Below are 22,720 nucleotides of genomic sequence, written 5' to 3'. Positions count from 1 at the left end.
CCGGGGTGGCCGGGGGCTGGGGGGGCTCCGCTGCACCAGCAGGGCCGGGCGCCACCTGCCTCCCCTCCCACCTCCCGCGCGGGACACACGCCAGGGCCGCACATTCTGCTCTAGGACCCGGAGCCTCGAGTCAAGGTGGCTTGAAATAAACGGATGGTTCTCCGCTGCAAACACACGGGCGTTGGGGCCTCGAGTTTAATTACAGCCTACTTGCTGCTCCCAGGTTCATTCAGACTCGCTCATCTGGAGGGAGGCTGTGTCAGCTCAAGGGCCCCCGCGATGCCATTTGTTCACCTCCGTGGGGCTGTGCTTTGTGGCGGAGGTTTTGCCTGGGAGGTGGCTCTGAGCGCCCCCGCAGCGGCAGGCAGGGCTTCGCGACGGCGCTGGGACTTACCGTGGGCCCGTGAATAATTGCCACGCGCCGAACAATCTCTTCAAAGTGCCCGCATGATAGCAAAGTTCGGGTATTTTTGCAACAATTTGTGCTTTGTGCAAAATTGTGATGGATCAAAGCCGTCTCCGGTCACAGCAAATATAGTGTTATGTACTCCTATTTTTATCTTTCTTAAAACATCATTAAGGCAGCAGGCGTGAGTTGTAACCAAGACAGGTATTTAATAAATGGTGGAAAAATCGCCGGGGGCACTGTGGCCATGGCTGTTTCCCCAGCATCACGTACCAGGGGGAGCAGATTGCACACGCTTAAAGACAGGGGTGCATGGAACTCAATCCGGGTGCCTGGCTGTGTGCCTTCCCCGTCTCACACTCACCAGCATGTCCAGGGAGGAAGCAGGAGGAGCCGACCACTGTTTGGTAGGCCTTTAGTTTTCATTTTTTAAAAAAGATTTTTAAAAAATTTTTATTTATTTGAGAGAGATGAAGCACGAGCAGGGGGGGAGAGGGAGAGGGAGAGGGAGAGGGAGGCTCCCACCCTGAGCCAGGAGCCTGAGGTGGGACTCGATCCCAGGACCCCAGGACCCCAGGATCGTGACCTGAGCCCACGGCAGATGCTTCACCGACTGAGCCCCTCAGGTGCCACAGGCCTCTAGTTTTTAGACACAGAGCCATAGAGTTTAAGAATCTAGAATCGCGAATTGTGATCCCAATTCCCAGGCGGCGTGGCCGGGTGTGAGTTGGGGAGCAGCTGTGTGCCTGGCCAGGGCCTCATGGGTCACACAAGGCCCACAGGGACGCGGCCCGTCCTCCCCTTGCTGATGACTCACTCACGCCACGGCCCCGGCAGCAGGTGCCACTCTGCTCACCCGGGACCACGGACGGCAAAACTCGGCAGAGGGACCGAAGCGAGTTGTCCACCCGCACGCAGCTGGGAAGGGGCAGCAGCGGGAGGCGCCGCGGGGCTGCGGCTACAGAGTCTGCGGGAAGCTCGGCCGACACCCGCAGGTGCCCCCTGTCCTGGAGCCACACCCTTGGGCGCCCCCCGGGGCAGCTGCCCCTTCTCCGGGCCCCGGGCCGCGGGCCCCTGACTCCGCTGCCTGGCGGGCTCCCCGCGGCCACTGTTGAGCTCCTGGAAGCCCAAAGCGTCCCTACTTCCAGCCCCCGAGGAGAATAAGAAAACGAGATGCGGGCTTCTAAGTTCTTAGGAAAGAGACGCTTGATCATGACAAAGGCACAGTCTTACTCTCCCCTGCTCCCTCTTAAAACAGATCGCAGCTTCAGGGCAGGAGGGCGCCGCAGGACGGTCCTTACAGAGACCGGCGTCGTCTGTGGTCCTGGGCCAGTCGTGCGGCGGCGGGAGCAGCAGGCCTCGGTGTCCCCCCCCACCCCCATCTGTCCTGTGTCCGCGCGGCCAGCGGGAGCTTTCCCATGGTTCCCACTCATGGCTCCGTGCTCCCCGCCGCTCGGCTCGATGGAAATGCGCAGGGGAGCACCGGGAGCCTCCCTGGGCCTCGCCTCCTTTGGCCTCTCAGCAACGTGAGCCTCGGTGACTGGCGTCCCCTCAGCTCGGGGTGACTTAGACAGCGTCCGTCTTACTTCCTGCACCTGATTTCAGATCGTGCTGGTCATCGGCGTTGCTTGGGCTGTGCGGGCGGACAGCTGTCCGTGAACTTGGCGGTGCCCCCGCCCCCCCGCCGAGGCCCCGGGGCCAGTCCCACATTTCCTGTGCTTGTCACCCGCACCTGTGCCCGCATGGCTCTGACGGGACCGGGCACCTGCGCTGGGGCCACACAGGGCTGCGTGGAGGACCCTGGTGGCGACGTGGTTTGGAAGGGCTCCGTTCTTACCAAAGGAAGCAGCAGAGGTTTCCCCAGCGAGTTCTTGGGCAAGAACAATCCAAGGAATAATCATTTGCCTCCATCTCCCACCACCGCGCCTCTGCCCTTCCTCACCGCATGCCGCACACGGTGCCAAGCGTGTCCCAGCGTGTCCCCCTTAACACAGGAGGTCGCTGAGGCAGACAACAGGGTAACACATCCACCAGCGTGAGACAAAGGTTGGACCCCAGGGTGGGACCTGGTCTGCCCGACGCCCCCGGGCCTGGAAGGCCCTGTCGCCGCCGTGGTAGACACGATGCCCATTCCCACCAGAATGTAGGATGAGAGCGGTCCTCGTGACTCTTCCTTCACTAGCGCTTCTAGAGAAGCTCTGATGTGCCCGGTGCTGTGCGTGGTGCTGGGGTCCCTGCGCTCAAGGACCTGCCCGTAGGAAGGGAGGGCGGCCCGAGGCAAATGGGATGTCAGCAAGGCCCACTAATGACGGAAAGAGGGACAAGTGGGTCAGGCAGGTGACCAAGAATGGAGATTGCAGATAAAGGTCCTAGCAGACTGAGCTTCTAGAGGCTTCTAGGAAATCACAGAGCCTGAAGAGGGGGACGCACCGGCCATGCTGGGGACCCGAGCCAGGGAGCAGGGCTAAGTGTGCCCTCGTGGGGCTGCCTGAGGTCACAAAGGCATCATAAAAGCTGTGGCCATCCTATGGAGTTTGCTTCTATCCTGAAGGCTACAGAGAGTCTGAGGGACTTGAATCAAGAACTTTGATCCCAGTTGTGTCATAGAGAAATCCCACTGGTGGGTGTGGGAAGCATGAGGTGCTGGGCAGCTGTTCCCGGGGAACTGGGAAATTGGTTGGTGGGCACGTGGGAACAGAAGGCAGGAGCTCACAAGTGGCGGAGGTGGGGGGCTGGGCCCGGCGAGGGCTATGGAGTGGGCCCAGGGGGTGAGGATGCTGATGGAGCCGGAGGGCTCAGGGTAGGGGGGGCCGCCCCAGAGCCCAGAGAGGTCCGAGGTGCAGGAGGGGAGTGGGGAACGCAGCCAGCGCTGGCCCGAGGGGCTGGCAGTCTGGGGCCTTGGCAGGGCGTGGAGGGGACAGAAGCCAGGTGATGGCGGCTGAGGCGTGCACGGTAGGGACCCTACAGGGAGCAGAAGGATGGGGAGCACGGAGATGGGAGGTGGCGTGGGATGGGAGGGGAGTCAGGAGAGGATGACCTCCGAGGGAGGGAGAGGGAGGACGGCCACCGGCGCAGGCTGCACGTCTGTGAGACAAGGGAGGTTGGCAGATACAAAGGGCAGACAGACCAAGCTTTGAGAACATGGAAATTCGTGGAAATTCCGTCCTTTCTTATTGCTGTGCAAAAGCAGTATTCATTAGCAAAATTTTCAGAATGCCTATTGAGGCACACAGACTCTGCCTCCTCTGTTCAAGTGAATTGTCAGACGTTTCCTGTCTTTACAGACCGTCTTCGACGTGCATTATTTCCCAAAATCAGATTGTTTCCCAACACTGCTTTACGTTCTGGTTCACCCAACATGAACTTTAGTTCTCCAACATCATTTTAACACGAAGTCCCATAATATATTGGTCGAAAGTCCTGTTCTTGAACATTTGGAAGGTTTCTGCCTTCTTACAAAATTAACCAGGGCTTCAAAGAGTTTGGGGGCGCAGGAAGGGTCATTCCCTTAGAACGAGGCCACATCCACAGCTGCTGGGTCTCAGGGCTTGTGTTTTTCACGTTTTCCCCCTTCATCGTCAACCTGCCCTCCTGGAGATTCTCTGCTTACAGTGTCTCCAGCCGTAGATAGGTGTACCTGTTTTTCTATACTCTTCCCCTTAACGAGTATTAACAATAAAAAACTCTTTGCCAATTTGTTAATGAAAAATGGTATCCTTTGCTCTTTTAATTTTCATTTAGCAATGAAAAGCCTTCATTTAAACTATCCACAGATAGTTTGAGGTCATGGGCAATTAGATGTAATTAATTCATAATTGAACTTTCCAGAAGTTACACAGGACAGTTTATTTCAGCTGCCAGTAGAGGGCTCTTCAGTCCTATCAAATATAACCACAAATATAACCTCAGTTTCATGTCAATTCTGGGAGGAAGATGAATTTCCAACAACATGTACTTTTTCATATTCTGGGGAGCTCTATCAAACAATTAAAGACTTCTCCTTTCATGAGAGTTTTATGGCTTTGATTTTTTTGGCTTTAATTATTTTTTTAAATCTCTAAAGAAATGCTGTCAAACATTCACCATCAGGATTAGATTCTCTTGGGTTACAATATGATAGCCCCACAATGAAAATTGTTTGTGTGTGGCATGCTTGAATTACTAATATGATTTACCCAAGTGACTCCTGGAAGCTTTGGAGGTTCTCTCTGAAAATGTCCTATTTTGCTTGCCTTAGAGAACTTGACAAAAAACCAGCTATTTTTTTTCAATGGTTGAGTCTCAGTTTATCAAACTGAAAAGGGCCATTCACTCCACTCATCCACTCAACCATCCATCCCTCCATCCACCCACCCACACAGCCATCCGTCCATTCATCCACCCACCTACCCACCTACCATCTACCCATCCATCCATCTATCCATGCACCCACCATCCATCTATGCACCCACCATCCATCTAACCAGCCACCTACCCCCACCCTTCCTTCTTTTCTTCTATCTATCCTCCCATCCATCCATCCATCCATCCACCCACCACCCATCCATCCATCTACCCACCCATCCTTCCTTTCTTTCATTCAACCATCCACCCATCTATCCACCCACCCACTGATCCTTCTTTTCATCCATCCATCCATCCACCCATCTATCCACCCACCCACTGATCCTTCTTTTCATCTATCCATCCATCCATCCATCCATCCATCCATCCATCCATCCAAACATCCATCCATCCATCCAAACATCCATCCATCCATCCATCCATCCATCCATCCATCCATCCATCCAAACATCCATCCATCCATCCATCCATCCATCCATCCATCCATCCAAACATCCATCCATCCATCCATCCATCCATCCATCCATCCATCCAATCACTTGCTGTGGTGTGATCAAGCTGTGATGTATCAAGCTCAGTGGTGGGAGACAGGAGTGTCTGGGGATTAAGAGATATGGTCCCTGTCTGCATAGAGTGTGTAGTTTCTGTGTCTGAATAGGAATTGCTGGGGACAGGGAGGCAGCCACCAGTGAGCTGCTGCCATGTTGGGGAGGAGTTGGAGAGGTGTGCATTACTCGGGGAGGAGGGAGGCTCATGTTCCCAGACTAGAGTCACTTGGATTGTCTAAACACTTAACATGTAAAGACATTTTGTTCTGTATTTCCACTATTTAAAAATAATTAAAATTTCAGTTTCCTTGCATTTCTTTTGAGATTGCAGAAATTATTTCAAGTCCTCACTGGATGTTAGGTGGGATAAACCATAAATGATACTCAAAAGAAGGACAGAGTTGTACTCAAGAATCAGAAGCCTGGCCGGCCTGACCCTGTATGGAAAAGAGGGTAAACTGAGGCAGAGGAGAGGACCAGGAAGGAGCAAAGATGCAGGTCCAGTGGATAGCCTGTGGCAGGTGCTGGGAGGGGAATCAAGTGAGTGCTAGCCACAGGAACACATTGATGCTATTACTAATTATCAGGCTGTATTCAAGTGGAAGCTGTCTGAATGCTGGTAGGCCTTAGGCTTACAAACCACCTGGACTTCCCTTTGGGACCCCTTCTCCTCCCCAGCTCACTCCCAGCCATACTAGGGCTAATGGTTTCACACCAAACTGCACTGACTGAGCCAACTTTGAGCAGCACAGGGTTAAAGCCTATGTGCATGGCTGTCCTCAACTTCCCATGGCACATTCTAGCCACATTCGAGACCTTCCCTGATTTTGGTGTTTCCAAATTGGTTAACAATTCTTTAATACCTGTGGATTGACCCTGGTTCTAGCCCATCCCCATTAGCCTTCCCTGGAACAAGAGCAGATGGACACCATATTTACGGTGATTTACAGCCCACAGAACGCCTGCACATCCCTTACTGACAGATGATGCTTGAGGCATCCACGGTCTGGGGCCCCCCTCCCTGTGGAGTCCACTGTACTCTCTGTAGCTTCAGCTCACCTTTGCTGTGAACCTAAAACTGCTCTAAAATATAAAGTCCATGCTAGGGAAAAAAAAGGTTTTAGTGTCCATGTGCACTGCCTTCCTCAACCTGAAATTTCCTCATAATGCAGTGAAAGGTGACCTGGCCCTGTGACAGCAGACTCATTCAGGACTTAGCATCATCGGCCCCTCTCTTTTATTTTCATACCTGGTGCTGCATCATAAATTCTGTTCCCCCCTCCTCTTACCGCCCCCTTCCTCCCTTTCTTTCATGGGAGCAGATCTGTGTTTTGCGGTCAGATGTGATAGGTGTTTGCTTTATCCTTATTGAATTCTACTTTGTGAAGACGACTCCCATAGTTATCACATTTATTACATATGTGTGTGTTTTAAAAAGAATCATCCACACACAGCAAAATACCTTTGCTTGGGTTGTTAACCAGGAGTATAAGCTTCCATGAGCTATAGAAACATAATTGGCTGGGCTCTCCATCACCTGACTCCCGGACATCTGGGCAAGAACCCTGGGCATGCGGCCATAGGCTGTTGGCTGTGAACCCAACCAGGAGCCCCTGGTGGGTGGTGCCAAGGCTCGAAAAACATCACGGCTTCCTTTTTGTCCAAATATGCAGGCCAGTATGGGCCATGTGGCTTAGACCTGACACCGGGTCTGAGGGGCGACCTCCCTCCAAGTTTGGCCCACACTGGAAGAGAGGGAGGACTCAAGGACCACAGGGAGGAGAAGACATCTCTCCCAAGATCCAGAGCATGAGACAAGGCATTCTCTGCCTGGATTGCCTTCCTGGCTCTGCTGGCCTCCCTTCTGCCTTCTCATGGGAAGGATGGAGGGTCAGGAGAAGGGGTTGTTGGATGAAGGGGGAGTTGGAAGTCGTCAAAACCTGCCAGGGTGCCAACAGTATGCGGTAGCTTCTAGTTCCTCACCTTCTCATGTTGAAGTGTCCCCATCAGACACTTTGACCCAGGAATGCCCTTGCCCTTGGGTTACCATGAGGGTCACAGCAGCCACAGTCTGGGAAGGATGGAAGCTTCCCTCCCCTGGAGGCCAGTCGTGAGCCATGGGACAGCTCTGGGGTCAGAAGTGGACTTAAATTCAGATGCCAGCCTGAATATGAATTTTGGGTCATAGAAAGTATTGTCAGCCTCACTTTTCTTGTCTGCAAAATGGAGACTTAAATTCCAGCCTCATCAGAGATTGGTGCAGTTAAAAAGGAAAGTGTGTGTAAACTCCCTTAGCATGTGCCAGACTTCAGGCCAGATGAAAGCCCTTCCTGCTTTTCCATCCTGATGCAACGTCATGAAGACCCAAGGAGGCTGGTGCCTCACCTTCTTGATTTCTTCTCCTTCTTCCTCCTCCTTCTTCTTCTTCTTAAAAATTTATTTATTTATTTTAGATTTATTTTAGAGAGGGAGCAAGAGTGCAGGGAGTGGGGCAGAGGGAGAGAGAGAGAGAACCTTAAGTAGACTCCACACTGATCATGGAGCCCAATGTAGAGCTCTATCCCACATCCCTGAGATCACGATCTGAGTTGAAACCAAGAGTTGGATGCTCAACCGACTGGACCACCCTGGTGCTCCTCCTTGATAACTTCTTTTGTCCACAAAATATGTATTAAATAGTAATCGTTTATCACATTTCTTGTTAGATATATTTCTAACATTTCCCTGCTAAGTAGGTGTATATTCTTTTCCACATGTAGCTTTAGTCTGGGAGGGCGTTTTAGACAATAGTGGCTTACTTGTACAGTAAACGCATTTCTTCAAGAAACTCCTTATCTAAGCTGTTAATCTATTAGAATTATTGTGTGTGAAACAAAGGAACCCACAAGAAATAATGATAAAAATGGATTGGAATTTGAGCACATGAAAGTAAATCGGAGGTGCATTTCTACATTTTCATGCATGTGGAGTGTGCTGGGTGAAGCCCTAAGTGCCACCAGCCAGAAGTGTGCAGTCATGATGGGTTTCCTAAGAATCACATTCTTGACTTCCTAGAGATTAATTCAGGGATAAGAATTCTTTATAAGGAGACATGATGAGTAACAGGCCCTTCTGTTGTATTTCACTTCTCCGGCAAATGCTGAAGATCCATAGTCTGCCGCACACAAGCCACAGCCTATTCTCTGGCTCACATAACACAGGAATACACTATGGCTTCTTTGCCCTTGATTTTTCAGCACAGGCATAATTTCCTGCTTTTCTTTGGTTAATTAAAAGCAAATATCTCTTTGCAATGCAGATAGCTGCTCTGTCAGTCATGCCAGGACACAGTGGCCTCACTGCACATGATTTTTAATTGAATGACTCCCACTCCTGAGACCTTTGTGTCTTTCATTAATCAGTTATATACATGGTAAAGGTGAGGCTTAATGAGGTATGTGTCAGGCATTCTGACATGGGGTGGCCTGGGTGGATAAACACACTGTTCCACATTTTCATAATTTGACAATTGGCATTTTGCGGACTGCATGTCAGTATGCAATGATTCTAATAAATGCAAAGATAGCTTACTTGATATCGAGATGACCTCTCAGCAGCAGAAAAAAATAACTCCTTGAGAAGTTATTTTTGAGAAGAGAGAACCTCAGGATCATATCACTGGCTCTGTTTTAGAGTCGAGCCAGGAGCAAGCGAGCTATTTGGTAGTAGGGAGAAGAGGCTTACTTCAGCTCTACTTCAGCTAAAGGCAGAACAATGCAGTTATTACGCTTGGTGGCTCTGGACCCAGATGGTGTGGGCTCACACTGCAGCACTGCTAGCCAGGAAAATTACTTAAATGCTTTACACCTCAGTTTCCTCATCAGTAAAACGAGGGTAATGATAGTGCTTACTTCATAAGGTTGTTGTGAGGGTTGAATGAGCGAATACATAGAGAGGTGCTAGAACAGGCTCTGGTATATACGGATGCTTATGAAATGCCAATATTCTAATATTTACATGCTTCTGTTATTTGACAATGTCAACAATCAGATGTTTAAGAATGAATGAATTTAGGGTTTTTTTCTCCCCAGGGTTGGGGCAAGAGGATAGGTTTCTTTTACTTTTCCTCTGAAGCACTTAGTGCTTAGAGCTCGGTGGGTAAGCATATGAGGCCACAAGCGAGGCTGCTGGGCTTTAAATTCCAACTTGTGTTCACATCTTTGGCTAGTCTCAGAAACATGCTTGCATGCTAGAAGATTCTGAGAAGCTCAGTGGAGAGCAACAGTTGGGAAATTAAAAGCACACATCTGAGCCTTTGCCAAGTTAAAGGTGCTTGTTAAACACTCCAGTCTTCCCACTTAAGGCTCATTAAAATAAAAATGATGTGTTAGGACTAAAAGATTCACTTTAGACTGAGGGCAAAATAAAAATAGACTTACAATAACAAAATGGAAAACAAAACCTTTGCAAGCTCAAGCTCATCAGCCAGTAATTTAGCTGCTTGTCAGGACAAAGCCCAGCATGCCTGGAGTACCAACAACATATCATCCATGATGTCTAGTATACAGATAACAATTATTAATGATATGAAGAAACAGGAAAATGTGACACACGGTTAAGGAAAAAAGTCAATAGAAACAAACTCCAAGATGACCCAATATTGGAATTTGCAGACAAGAACTATAAAGTACCTCTTAAGTTCAAGAACTTAAAGGAAAAGATAGTCATGTTGAATGAACAGATGGAGTATTGCAATAGAGAAATAAAAATCTATAAAAATAAGCAAAGTTAAATCCCATAACTGAAAAACAAAATGTTAGAAATAAAAAAAGAAGCCACAAGATAGGCTTAAGAGCAGATGGGCAACATTAGAAGAAAAGGTAAGTAAACTTGAGGATAGACTAATAATAATTATCCAATGTGGAAACTAGAGAGAATAAGACGTGAGTGACTCGTGGAACAGTATCAAGCAGTCAGATATACACGTGATTAGAGCATCCAAAGGAGATGAGAGAGAATGGGGCAGAAAAGATATTTGAGGATACAGTGGCCAAAATTTCTGAATTTGGTTATAAAACATATATTTATGGATTCAAAGATCACAGTGAGCCACAAGCAGTTTAAGTACAGAGGAAAAACAAGAGCATCCAGCACATCACAGTAAAACTGAGGGAGACCAAAATAAAGAGAAATACTTATAAGCATTCAGGGAATAATAACACATGACACACAGGAGATCAACGGTTTGAATTTCTGATAACTTTTTATCAGAAATAGGAGGTAAGAAGATGATGGAGTTACATCTTTAAAGCTTGGAAAGAAAACTATAACCCAGAATTTTATATCTAGCAAAACATGCCTTCAGAAATAGAGGTGTTATAAAGGCATTGAAAAATCAATCAATCAATCAATCAATCAATCCAGTGAAAGCTAAAAACTACTTGTTGCCACCAGACCTGCACTGAGAAAAATGCTAAGTAAGTCCTTCAGCTAAAAGGGAAATGACACCAGGTGGGAACTTGGATTGGTAGAAGGGAATGAAGAGCATTGAAAAGAGTAAATATAAATGCTAAATCCATCCACCCCCCCCTTAATTTCTTTAAGAGACAAATGACTATCACAAATAATGCAAAAATAATAGCACTCTATCATGGTGTTTATAACATTACTACATGTAAAATGTATGATAAAAACCTAAAGGTCACAGGATAACAAATGGATTATATTGTTCTCACAGTTTTGTGTAAAACAGTACAATATGAACTCAGTGTACATTGTGCTAAGTTAAAAATGACTATTGTAATTTGTAGAGCAATCACTACAGAATAAGAAAGAGGCTTTGCTAAAAAGACAATAAAGGAATCCAAATAAAATAATAAAAAGTATGGCATTACCCCAAAAGAAACAGGAAAGAACAAGCAGAAGAATGAAAGAAGAGATGGGGCAGTGGAGAACAAAATAGCAAATGGTGGACTCAACACAACCGTATGATGAACTGCATTTAGTGCTAATGGGCAAAGCCTCCAAATAAATGATGTATCTGGTCAGGGTGAATAAGAAAGCAAGACTCACCCATGTGCTGTCCACAGAAAACGCACCATAACCAGAAAGACACTGAAAATAAAAGTTATCAAGAAAGTTGATGTAGCTCTAATAGTATGAGGCCAGTAGCCTTCAGGACAAGGAGTATTGCCAGAGACAAAAAAGGGACATTTCATGATGATAAAATAACCAAACAGGAGGTCACCCCCATCCTAAATGTGGACACAGCTCCTAACGTCTGTGAACACAAACCAACAGAACGAAAGGAAGAAATACATGATCACGATGGGAGCTTTCAACACCCTATGGCAGTAGGTGATAGGACAAATAAACAACAAAAAAATTAGAAAATGAACAAGCAAGTCATAGAACAAGAGACAATATTTGCAACACGTGTGTCTGGCAAAGAACTCATATCCAGAGTATACAAAGAACTTTTGCAAATCACAAGACCAACCACGTAGTGAAAAGTAGGTGAATGACCTGATAGATACTTCAAAAAAGAAGTTACATGAGGACCAAAAACCCCGTGAAAATGGTGGCTACACGGTTGTGTACATTTTTCAAAGCTTGCACTTGAGATGTACACTTAAGATCTCTGCATTTCCCCATATATAATTTTTACCTTAATAAAAATGGTGCAGGAGGGCAAAGAAGAGCTGCACCTAGGTTTGAACCCCAGCTCAGCCACGTGGCCTTGGGCAAGTTACTGGACCTCTTGGAGGCCCAGGGTCTTTATCTGTAATTGGGATGAGGATGGACTCTTCATGGGGCTGCAATGTAACAACACAAAGAGGCGACCCAGCTGGTCCATACGAGGCGAGGCACTCTCCTAAACAGCTTAGTGGTCTTTACTCCCGACCTGCCTTCCTCCCCTCCCACCTCCCAGCTCTTCAAAATTCTCTCTCCGTGGATTCCTGCAGGACAAGCAGGTGGGGAAAGGGGAGGGGGGCCATGTCCTGACTCGCCGCAGTGGTGGGGATCATGTGGCCAGGAGAACAAAATCCCATCGCCATCACGTCCTCACTGTGGCTGTCAGCATGACGTGGAGAAGGAACCAGTCCTATGGGCAGCAGGCAAGCGCCCGCGTTTATCTGTGCCTCCGGGCCCCCGAGCTGATGCGCAGCTGACACCTCGCCCCAGGTACGGGGGAGTCCTTGCTAGGTGGGCACCTTTGCGCAGTCAAAGCTGGCTTATCTGGCATTTTAGCAACTACAATGGAATAGAACAGCATAAGGACAACCAACTCAAAGAAATAACAATGAAGTCCTGTGAGGTTTTAATATTAAAGATGAGTGTTCTGTATCCAAGTGCTTGACAACTTGCTAATCCTTATGTGTATAAATGCATATTGTGTCCCGATGTGTCTGTCACCTACCTATTTAACACCTACCCATTACCATCATCACCCACATCTAAATAATATCAGAGAATCATTGCTTTTAGGGCTGACAGTACCATTGCTTCATTTTGGTGGTACGAGAGAGACGCAGGGAGGGGAAGAGCTCGCCTAAGATCACGGGGCTGGGTCGTGCATGGATCTTTTAGGGTATCCTATCCTCCAGCCCCGAAATCATGGAGCATTTACCTTCCCCTGTGGTCAGCTTAGCTTCCTGCAGGCTCCTCCGTCTCACCTGTGTGGGGAGCGCATGTGCCCAACGGACCATACCCTGGCAGCTCACACCATGTGTGTAAGATCACCCCAAAATGCAAGTGGCTGGCGTCATTATGGAAGGAAGGAGGGAGCTGGAGAGAGAAATCGTGGCTTATGATTTCAGTGACAGGTAGGGGCATTTCAGGAAGGATTCCTGTGGCGGGAGGAGGCTGATCTGGACGGCGGAGCAGGGATGGTTAACACAAAGGAAGAAGCTGTTTCTCCCTGTGGGATGCTCGACCAGACGAGGATGAAGTGACTCACAGCAGGATGCGATCGGGGAGTTCAGGAGAGATGGGTGCGTCAGCCTAAGGCAACCATCTGCCAGGGTCCCTGCTCCTTGGCTTAAGGACATTAACGGCGGGATTTGAACACCTGATTTGAACCAGGGAGGGGGACTGGAAACCAAGAAATGCAACAAGTACCTTGACGACCACATGCAGCATCATCTGCAGGCCGTTCTTGCCGGGGTACTTCCCAGCGATGTTCGCTGCCGACAGGTTGAAGAGGTTGGCGCCCGTTTCCGTGCAGAGGGCGTGGACCAGCATTTTCTTCCCTACCCCGGATGGCCCTGCCAGCAGCAGGGACTTCACCAGAGGAGCTTTCTCGTGCACCGTTGCAGAACCTACAAAATGCAGAGGCACAGGCTCTACAATCCCGCAGAGAAGCCAAGGGGCGCTGAGACCGGGATCCCTCACGGCTGTCCCTGCAGGGTGTGACCCCAGTTTCTGCAACAGTGATGAATGTGTCCAAAGCATTTCTACCCGGAGGCACACCTCACCGTCTTAGTTGGCCCGTGACACCTTTGATTTGTAGGTCAGGGCTCCAGGTGGGACCACAGGATCTCCTTGCTTATTCTGTACGTGGCTTTCCTGCTGCCCTCACCCTAGAATTTCCTCCAACTCATAATTCTAAAGAACATTCCTGCCATAACTTACCTCTGACATTTTTTTGGGGTGGGGGGGCGGATCTGCTTGTCGGCAGTGGTGTGACATTCTCTGAAAGCTTAGGGAAAGGAATGTGGACACGCAGCCGGTCAGGGGCCTGAGAATGTTCGTTATGATTCTCGGGAGGAGAAGGAGAGAACCGAGAGCCAGGTGCGGTTCAGCCCCGGGTCCCAGCCCGGCAGTGGGGACAGAGTCCACCTGACTCGGGGCTGCGGGGTGCCTCGAGTCACCACGCAGGCACTCAGAGGCCGTCGCACTGTCCACGTCCTCCGGGGCTCGGGCTTGAGTGTCTTCTGTCGTCCTGAACACAAGCGGAGCGCGGGGCGGCACTAAGCAATTCTAAAATGAGATCCTGGGAAGTGCTGTGGTCACAACGTCTACTATCATGGGACTCGGCTTTGGTCAGCCACTGGGCATCTCTGACCAGCGGCAAATATACTCCTATTACAATTATTATTGTGCCTTTTTCCCCCCCTGGGGTAACTGAAAATGTATAGGGAATTTAGCAAAGGAGCAGAAACAATTTTTATGGTTCCCTAACATAGACTTGGGATCCGGTTTCGAGCAAGTTCTGTTGAAAATGCAATGGCATAGGCACGCTCTACTCGGGGCCGGTGAGGGCTACGATACTGTCACACGGTGACGGAGATTCTCTGTCTCATGATGGGAGACAGACACCATCTGTCAGGGCGGCCGTGCAGCCCCTGGTCCCGGGGCCGGAGGGGGTTCCAGCGTGGAGGGGTCCGGACTTGCTGTGCAGGGCTTACGGCCGGGCCGGGAGCTGACCCCGAGCGACGTGACCAGACGGGAGGCTAAGGGTGCTGAGATCGAGTGAGCCACGGAAGGTTCAGAGAGGAAGGCTAACTCCAGGTCGGGGTTGGCAGGGGGCGGCGGGGTGCGGGGGGCTCAGGCCCGGCTTCCGGGCGAGGGTGGCACCTGAGCTGGCCTCTGAGGGGGACAGCAGGGCAACGTGCAGAGACGAGGGCTGGGAAGTCAGGCAGGCAGTGGGGAGCGGCAGACAGTTTTTACCAGCGATGCAGCCGAGGCTGGGGAGGGACACTGATGCGCCCGTAGGGGCCCCTGGGGGGCGGCGGGGGGTGCAGATCTGCCAAGAGTGCTGGCCGAAAGCAGGGAGCACGGAGAGGACCATGCGAGGACTGGAATCCGGGGAGGGGCAGCGGGAGGGAGCGGCAGGACGGGGTGGGGGGGGTCCATTCACTCCGGGGAAGACGGGGTCACCGGGGGTCACTCAGAGAGGGGGAGGCGGCGGTCCCGGCAGGCCTCTGCACTCGGGCCTCGCCGGCCCCTGCACAGCCGATCGGATGGGTGGGCACCCCCGCCACGCGGGCCACGGCTTCTCCTGCTCACCCCGCCTTTCAACGGCAGATTTAACAAATACGCAGGACTGCTGGGAGGCAGAGGGAATGTCGGGGCCTCTGCGCATTTACCCTTTCGGGCTCTCGGCTCCCGAGGATTGAAGAATCACAAGGGGGCTGGTGATCCGCATCCTTCCTAAACCCTGCTCGGCCACCCCTCTGACCCCAGACTCTGAGGAGATTCCTCAGGATCCTGGAAAGGCTCACTCGTCTGTAAGCGTGGGGATGTTCACCTCCACTGATTCTGTGGGGAACTGAAACGATGTGTGTAAAACTTGTCAGCACCCTGCTTCTGCTCCGTGAGTGCCCTCCTCCCTCCATGTTCTGTGGGACAGTGACATTTCTGGGAGGGTGACTGGGGGGATGCTGACCAGATGCGTCCTGGGTGCTCCCTCATGTGCCCAGGGGGCTTGGAAAGCTCATGCCTCGTCCCGGGAGCCCTGGCTGAGGCTCCTGGGGCTCTGGAGGCCACCAGGTGCTTGCGTTGCCCGGCCCAGGGTGCACAGTGGCCTCACGGTGTGTCCTCAGGGCCCTCTGCAGAGGGGCTGGGTGGGCTGGTCCTGGCAGTGGTGACCTGGACACCAGGGCCCACAAACACATCCCTTGTAGTAACTGGTACCCTTCTAGATCTATGAAGTTTAAAGGAAGCACTTGAAAGCAGACCTGTGAACGTACTTGGCCGTCTGGCCTCTTTGTGTCTTGCAAACACACATACGGGCCCTGAGAAGAGAGGCCCGGTGGCTCTGGGGGAGGTGGGCAGCCCATAACGACTGCAGGATCCGCAATGACAACAGGAGGGCTCAAGTGGGATGCGTCTCGACCATCCTTCTTCTGATGCTTTTAAGCCAGTTTGGAAGCCACATCCATCATTTTTTATCCTCGAGCCAAGGATCAAACACACCGCCCCCCTCATGTCCTAGGAGTTCCATGAAAAACACGCTGGGTCTTGGCGCTTTCTGCTCTACTGCTTTCCATCACGCTGTGATGAGGGCTGGGGGCTAATTACTTTATTGGCATGGGCCTCATAAATATCGCATATTTGTTTTGTTGACCCCCAAAGTATCATATACTTATTTATGATATATTTTATATATACCATATATATATATATGAAATTTATGTTGACTCCCAATTCCACTTACTACTTCGGCATTAAATTAAAAAGAGGAATGAACTATTTCTTGCCCGTAGGTCTAGGTCAAAGGGGAACAGTATTATAAGTGCCCAAACGATTCCCATACTGTTTTAAAGCCAGTCAAACAAATAAAACATGATTTCTATTCCAGAATTGCCATCAGAGCAAAGCCTGGCTGGGGTTCCTGCCCCTGCCCCTGCCCCAGATGACTCAGGTCATGCACATAAAAAAAGTTATTAAAATGATAAGGGCGAAGGAAAGCAGCAGATAGCTCTGTGACAAAGAGCCCCGCCCTTCCTGCACCTGTCGGCGCGCTGCAGAAGTCTGGTCCGTTGGCCCCAACAATCACGGTCGAATTGTATTTAGCAGTTAGAGTGGATGTCGGTGAAAACCGGTGGAGCCCTGATCCTTCAGATGCATGAAACACACTTTCACTGATTCATGAAAGGCCGGCCTTGTTAAGGGCCTAGTAACAGAAGCCTGTGTGTAAAAGGCAAGCCTAACATTAGCCCTTTGTCTAATTTGATTAATTTTAATTGCAGGTGCTTGCTTGGGTTATTATCTCTCCGGATGATTGCCGAGGGGACCTTCAGTCCAGAATGTTAAGCAGGCACACCAAAGCGGTGCCGACGTGCCCCGCCCCGGGTAGCACCCTCCTGTGCTCTCGGGATGCAGGGTGGCCAGAGAACTACCCTCCCTCGAAACTGTCAGCACGAAGAGTTCCACCAGGACGAGGCTGCCAAAGGCGGCAAGCTAGGGCACCCCTGCTCCTTGGAAAAGCACGAGTGTGTGGAGTCTTTACCTAGTGGCAAGATCCCGTACAGGGCGATGAGCTGTCTGACATCCAGGAGCGAAGGCATGGGTTCTATGGACACCTGGCGAAGAGTGGTCCCCAAGTAACTGTACTCTCCTAGCGGAACAGAAACAGCATAAGTCAGTGGGAGCCTGGGCTGGTCTGAGCTGCATCATTCTGGCACTTGCAAGACTAACACAGAATGCACAGTCAACACTTCTGAGCAAACAGAATGGTGTTCCCGAGAGTCATGAAGAGCACATCTTCTCTCAGACAAAGGCCTGGAGGAAAACCCATCCCGTCACGATAGCACTGCTCTCCTGGCTACGGTCACGGGGAAGTCTGCTGAGTATGACACTAACCTCCCGGGATTTCTAAAAAAAATAACCTGTGAAATATCGAACACGTGAAGTGGCACCAAGTTCTAAGATGAAGGACATGCAAAGTAGACTAAAACATGGTAGGCTTTATTTAATTCTCACTCGAAGCGATTATGTCTAACATTTGCACAGACTTTAAAAATAAATTATTTAAGATCCATGTGGAATTTGTACTGGAGCAGTGTAAATCTGAACCTAAAACGCAATCATTTGAAAGGAAGGCTATGAGTCTAATTTAGGATAAATAGAAACATCTCCTTTTGAGGGTAATATTCATTTACATTTTTATCATTTTCAAAGGATTACCAAAGGAATAATACAGAAATAAATCTTTACAGGTTTAATTAGAAGGCATCAAAGGTCTTAATTGTAACTAGTCATAAATCTGAAGTGTTATTTTCTAAGTAATTTAGATAAGGTCACCAAGAAAATTAGTTTGCCTGTCTCCATTTGTCATGAGGAGGGACCTTTATATGCTCATACGGTTCTCTCTTGATTTGTACCTGAATCTGAAGGAAAAATATTCAATGCATGAGTCACAGTGTCTGGACCATTTTTTCCCTGACTTTTTCTTTCTATAAGAGGTATGGATCTTGCAGAGCTCTTGATGTTCTATATGTATGTCAAATATAATGCACTTACGTGTATGTGAAATAAAAGCTTTTAAAGCATTTTTGAATGCTACGCCAATTAGAATTAAGGACCAGATAATGCTGGCTGTTTTGTTGTGGAGGGCAGGCTCCTACATGAAAAAAAAAAAAAAAAAAAGTCCTTGGCAAGGGACTTTGGAGAGAATGAGTGATAGTGAAAGCTTCCACTGCGGCTTCCGATCCCCGTGCTTTTTAATGAACAGGTAATAAATAGGAGAGTGGTTAATTTTGCCTTCACTAGAGCTGGAAGAGATCCTGTAGCCACCACTAAATCCGGGGCTTATTGCTGTAAACATGACATTGGAGGTGATCTGAAAGTGACCCCAATTTTCCTGCTTAAATAAATCCATATTAATATACAGATGCACCATATTTTCTAGAACCTAACAGATTTTATTTAGACACATCATATTAAGTTGAATTAGTGGGTGTTGGTTCTGATGGCGTGAAGGACACGACCAGCCCCGGCCACCTGCCAAGGGCTAAGTCTCATCCTGGAAGCTCGTGGCTGTGTTTGGCAATCACTGGACGTGGAAGCCATAAGGCCTTCCCATCCACGCAGGCGGAGCTTAGAAACTTCAGGATTCCCTATATGGATACCAGGTCTTCCGCCAGAGAGGGAAGAGGGAAACGGTGGAGGAAAAGGTATTTTAAGTCCAAGGCATGATCAAAGGCCAGAAAGCCTACAACAGTGGATGCAAAAGAAACAGGGGATGTGTTGTGGGTCGGCCAGTGTTTCCTTACAATTCCTATGTTGAAATCCAGATCCCTGATATCTCAGAATGTGACCTCATTTGGAAATAGGGCCGCTGCAGATATAACCAGTGAAGGTGAGGTCCTTAGGGTGGGTCCCAGTGCATGACGACTGGTGTCCTTTACAAAAAGGGGCAACCTGCACACAGGCGTGGGCACGGGGAGGGCGTGTGGAGTGGACGTGGGGACGGGGAGATGCAGCAGAGTGTCACAGGAGCTCGGGGACAGCGGGGCGGCCGGGCAGGAGGGCTGGCAGTCGGAGCAAGAGAGACAGGGGTTGGAGGGAGGGGGCATGGAGGCCTCAGTGAAGCAACAGCTTCTCCCTCAGGCCCTCAGAAGGAACCAGCCCTGCCGACACCCTGATCTTGGGCTTCTGGCCTGCAGGCTGTGACGGCATGTTTGTGACACCTGTTTCAGCAGCCCTAGCAAACTGGTACAGAAGGAGTGAAATAATGGGAGAGAACGGGGACATCAGAGCAGGGAAAAAAAATAACGAGAAATCAAAAAGTAATTGAGAAATAAAGGTGCCAATTGGCCTCTAATACTCCATTCTGCGCCACATAGCATAAAAAGGGTATGAAGAACCGAGCAATTTTGAACAAATCGTAGGTTCCTAAATACGTTCCTGGGGGATGAGGGGCCGAGGCTCACGAGCAGACGTGCTGGTGGACATCCTGCCACCTCCACTCCTCCAACGACAGGGACCGGGACGCGTGCTGCATGCTTAGGAGTCAGGAACAAATTAACATCACAAAAAGACATGAAAATAATAATGATTTCCCGTTTCTAGACTGTTGGGTTGGACGCAGGCCGCCCAGCTTCCAGGACAAGGTCAGCAGAGAGTCGGCTCCAGGCTGACTTCGTGTCATGACAGCGCTGCTGAGACGGTGCACCTGCCTGGGCATCACCTTCTCCGAAGCTTTGGGGGACGGGGTGGGGGGTTCATGTGTACACGTGTGAGTCATGCCGTCTACGATGTTGAGTTTTCTCCTCTGTAGGGCAGGCTCTGAACACCCAGGAGAGGGTCCCAACACAGTAACTCTGGCCTTGGGTCAATGCTCCCCCAAAAGCCCAGTGGCTGAACCATGAGTGGGGCCAGCTAATTTGGGGGGATATTAATTTATGATTAATACTATCCTCCCTGTATTTTTGCCCTGAGCTTGCCAAAGGCTGGGCGAGAACGCCGCCACCAGCAAGAGCAGGACAATAGCTAGCTCTGCGCCAGGCCAAGCATGTCCCGAAGGCCTCATCCCCTAACTCATTATTCACAGCGATTTAATGAGGCCGGAGCTGCTCTTATTCCCCTAATTGTGGAAACTGAGGCACAGAAGGATCCCATAAAGGGCGAGGAGGTCGGGGAGGGGACATTCTGTCTTTCATATTTTATTTCTCTCGAAGCATTACTTACTCATTCTTGCCTGCATGGCAATTTATCTTCTGAAATTATTTTTTCTCTTTATTTCTAATATTCCTTGAGTTTCGTCAGCTCATTTCTGAGTTTTTCTAATTCCATTTCGTGTATTCTTACATTTCTTCTGTAATTTTCTTATTGTGTTAGCTTGCTTGAAAGAGTGGGCTCCATTTACATGTCTTTTTGTGATGTTAATTTGTTCCTTCTTCTTTCTTTTTGATAGAAACTTTGCATAGGCTTTGATCTTGGATGTTTCCAAGACGTTAATTTTATATGAGACAGCATTTCTATACTTTTAGAAGTAAGTTTGGCTCTGGGTAGCTTTTTAATTGTCATGGAGCCCCTTCTTCTGTTGTTTCCAGATAAATTAAAAGCACGGTGGTGTGTTTTGAGGTGGCCGGACCCCTCCTGGTCACAGATGCTGCGGCTGCCTTAGCTTCCCGGTGAGTGCTTGCTGGTTGGTTCGGTGTTCCTCTGTTCTGTGTCCCTAGTGGCTTGTACTTTGAGGTTTGAGGGGAGACCTTGTCATTTAGTTTTGGTGTAAATGTTGTCTGCAGGTTTCCGTCTTTGCTGTCTGGATGCATTGTCTATTTTTATGTGGGGATTTGGCACGATCCACTGCTGTCTTTCAAGCTAAGGAATTTTAACAGGGAAAAAAAAAAAAAAAAAGGAAAACATGGAAAAGCCCCTGTGGCAGAATGACTGATTTTGTTAGACTGGGTCATTTTCTTTTTCTTTCAGATTTTTAATTTAAATTGCAGTTAGTTAACATGCAGTGTGCAATGCCGGTTTCCGGTTCATTGATTCATCACTTACATACAACACCCAGTGCTCATCACAAGTGCCCTCCTTCATGCCCGTCACCGTCTAGCCCATCTCCCACCCATCTCCCCTCCATCGACCCTCAGTTTGTTCTCTAAGAGTCTCTTAGGGTTTGTTTCTCTCTCTCTTTTTTCCCTCCTTCCACTATGTTAGTCTGTTTTGTTTCTTAAATTCCACATATGAGTGAAATCATATGGTATGTGTCTTTCTCTGACTGACTTACTTCGCTTGGCATAATACTCTCTAACTCCATCCATGTCATCGCAAATGGCAAGATTTCATTCTTATTGATGGCTGAATAATATTCCATCGTATATATACCACATCTTCTTTATCCATTCATCTGTCGATGGACATCTGGGCTCTTTCCATGGTTTGGCTATTGTTGATAATGCTGCTGTAAACAACAGGGTGCATGTACCCCCTTTGAATCTGTATTTTTGTACCCTTTGGGTAAATACCTAGTAGTGCAATTGCTGGATCATACGGTAGCTCTATTTTTAACTTTTGAGGAAACTCCATACTGTTTTCCAGAGTGGCTGCACCAGTTGGCATCTCCACCAACAGTACAAGATGGTTCCCCTTTCTCCACATCCCCACTGACATCTGTTGTTTCTTGTGTTGTTAATTTTAGCCATTTTGACAGGTGTAAGGTGGTATCTCATCGCGGTTGTGAGGCATTTCCCTGATGGTGAGAGATGTTGAATATCTTTTCATGTGTCTGTTGGCCATCTGGATGTCCTCTTTGGAAAAATGTCTATCATTAGACTGGGTCATTTTCACTTGAATTCACTGTTAAGTGTCTGATTGCAGTCACTTTGGCCTTCAGTGTCATAAAGATGCTGCCTGGAAACGGACAGATCATTGCAAAGTCCAAGATGGGTAAGAAATCAAACAGAAGATGAGAAATAGGTTCATTATTTTTGGAGACTCCACCTTGTGCCGTGTACTGTATAAACACTAGAAATTCAGCGATGAACAAAAAGACACAATGTCAAAAGAGATGGCAGTTGAGGAGAAGTCAGAGATCTCAATCACAAGGAAAGGGTCAGGGTTCTGTGAAAAATGTCATTTTTTCACATGAACAGAATTAACAAAACAAAATCAAGGGAATCCAGGAGAAAACCCTTTAGTAGTTGAACAAGAAACACATAAAAGAAATAGAAATCCAATATATAACCCAGTATATGTTGTGGCAAAGTTCTTTTACTATTAGGAAAAATGAATGCTCCTCCAGACCCTCAAGAAGGAAATGTAGCTTTATTTCAAAGGGATTAAAGTAATCTTTTTTTTTTTGATCAGAGGGAAATGTCAACCTTCTCGTTCCTACAGGCTAAAATTAAGTCAATGTAAAATATAATACAATAAAAGATAGAGATTCCATGTTTCTACATGGATGCCACAACAATTTAAGAAGAGGGTGGGAAGGACATATCTTTCTAGAAGAATGGCACCTACTAAACATAGTAAGGATGAAAAA

At 48.6% G+C, this 22,720-nt stretch overlaps 1 protein-coding gene across 1 annotated transcript in view; it reads right to left on the bottom strand.

The window, feature by feature from the left end:
* IQCA1 (IQ motif containing with AAA domain 1) overlaps positions 1-22,720 on the bottom strand; it is a 144,073-nt gene that overhangs the window by 22,692 nt on the left and 98,661 nt on the right. The window contains exons 14-15 of the mRNA XM_041767589.1: positions 17,234-17,341; positions 13,399-13,598 (exon numbers count right to left, since the gene is read on the bottom strand). Coding sequence (XP_041623523.1) covers positions 13,399-13,598; positions 17,234-17,341 — 308 coding nt within the window. The remainder of the gene's footprint in view (positions 1-13,398; positions 13,599-17,233; positions 17,342-22,720) is intronic.

This window comes from Vulpes lagopus, chromosome 8 (genome assembly GCF_018345385.1).
Source record: "Vulpes lagopus strain Blue_001 chromosome 8, ASM1834538v1, whole genome shotgun sequence".
In the NCBI taxonomy this organism is placed as follows: domain Eukaryota; kingdom Metazoa; phylum Chordata; class Mammalia; order Carnivora; family Canidae; genus Vulpes; species Vulpes lagopus.
Note: the sequence above shows the minus strand (reverse complement) of the source record. Positions and strands in the feature narration are given on the sequence as shown.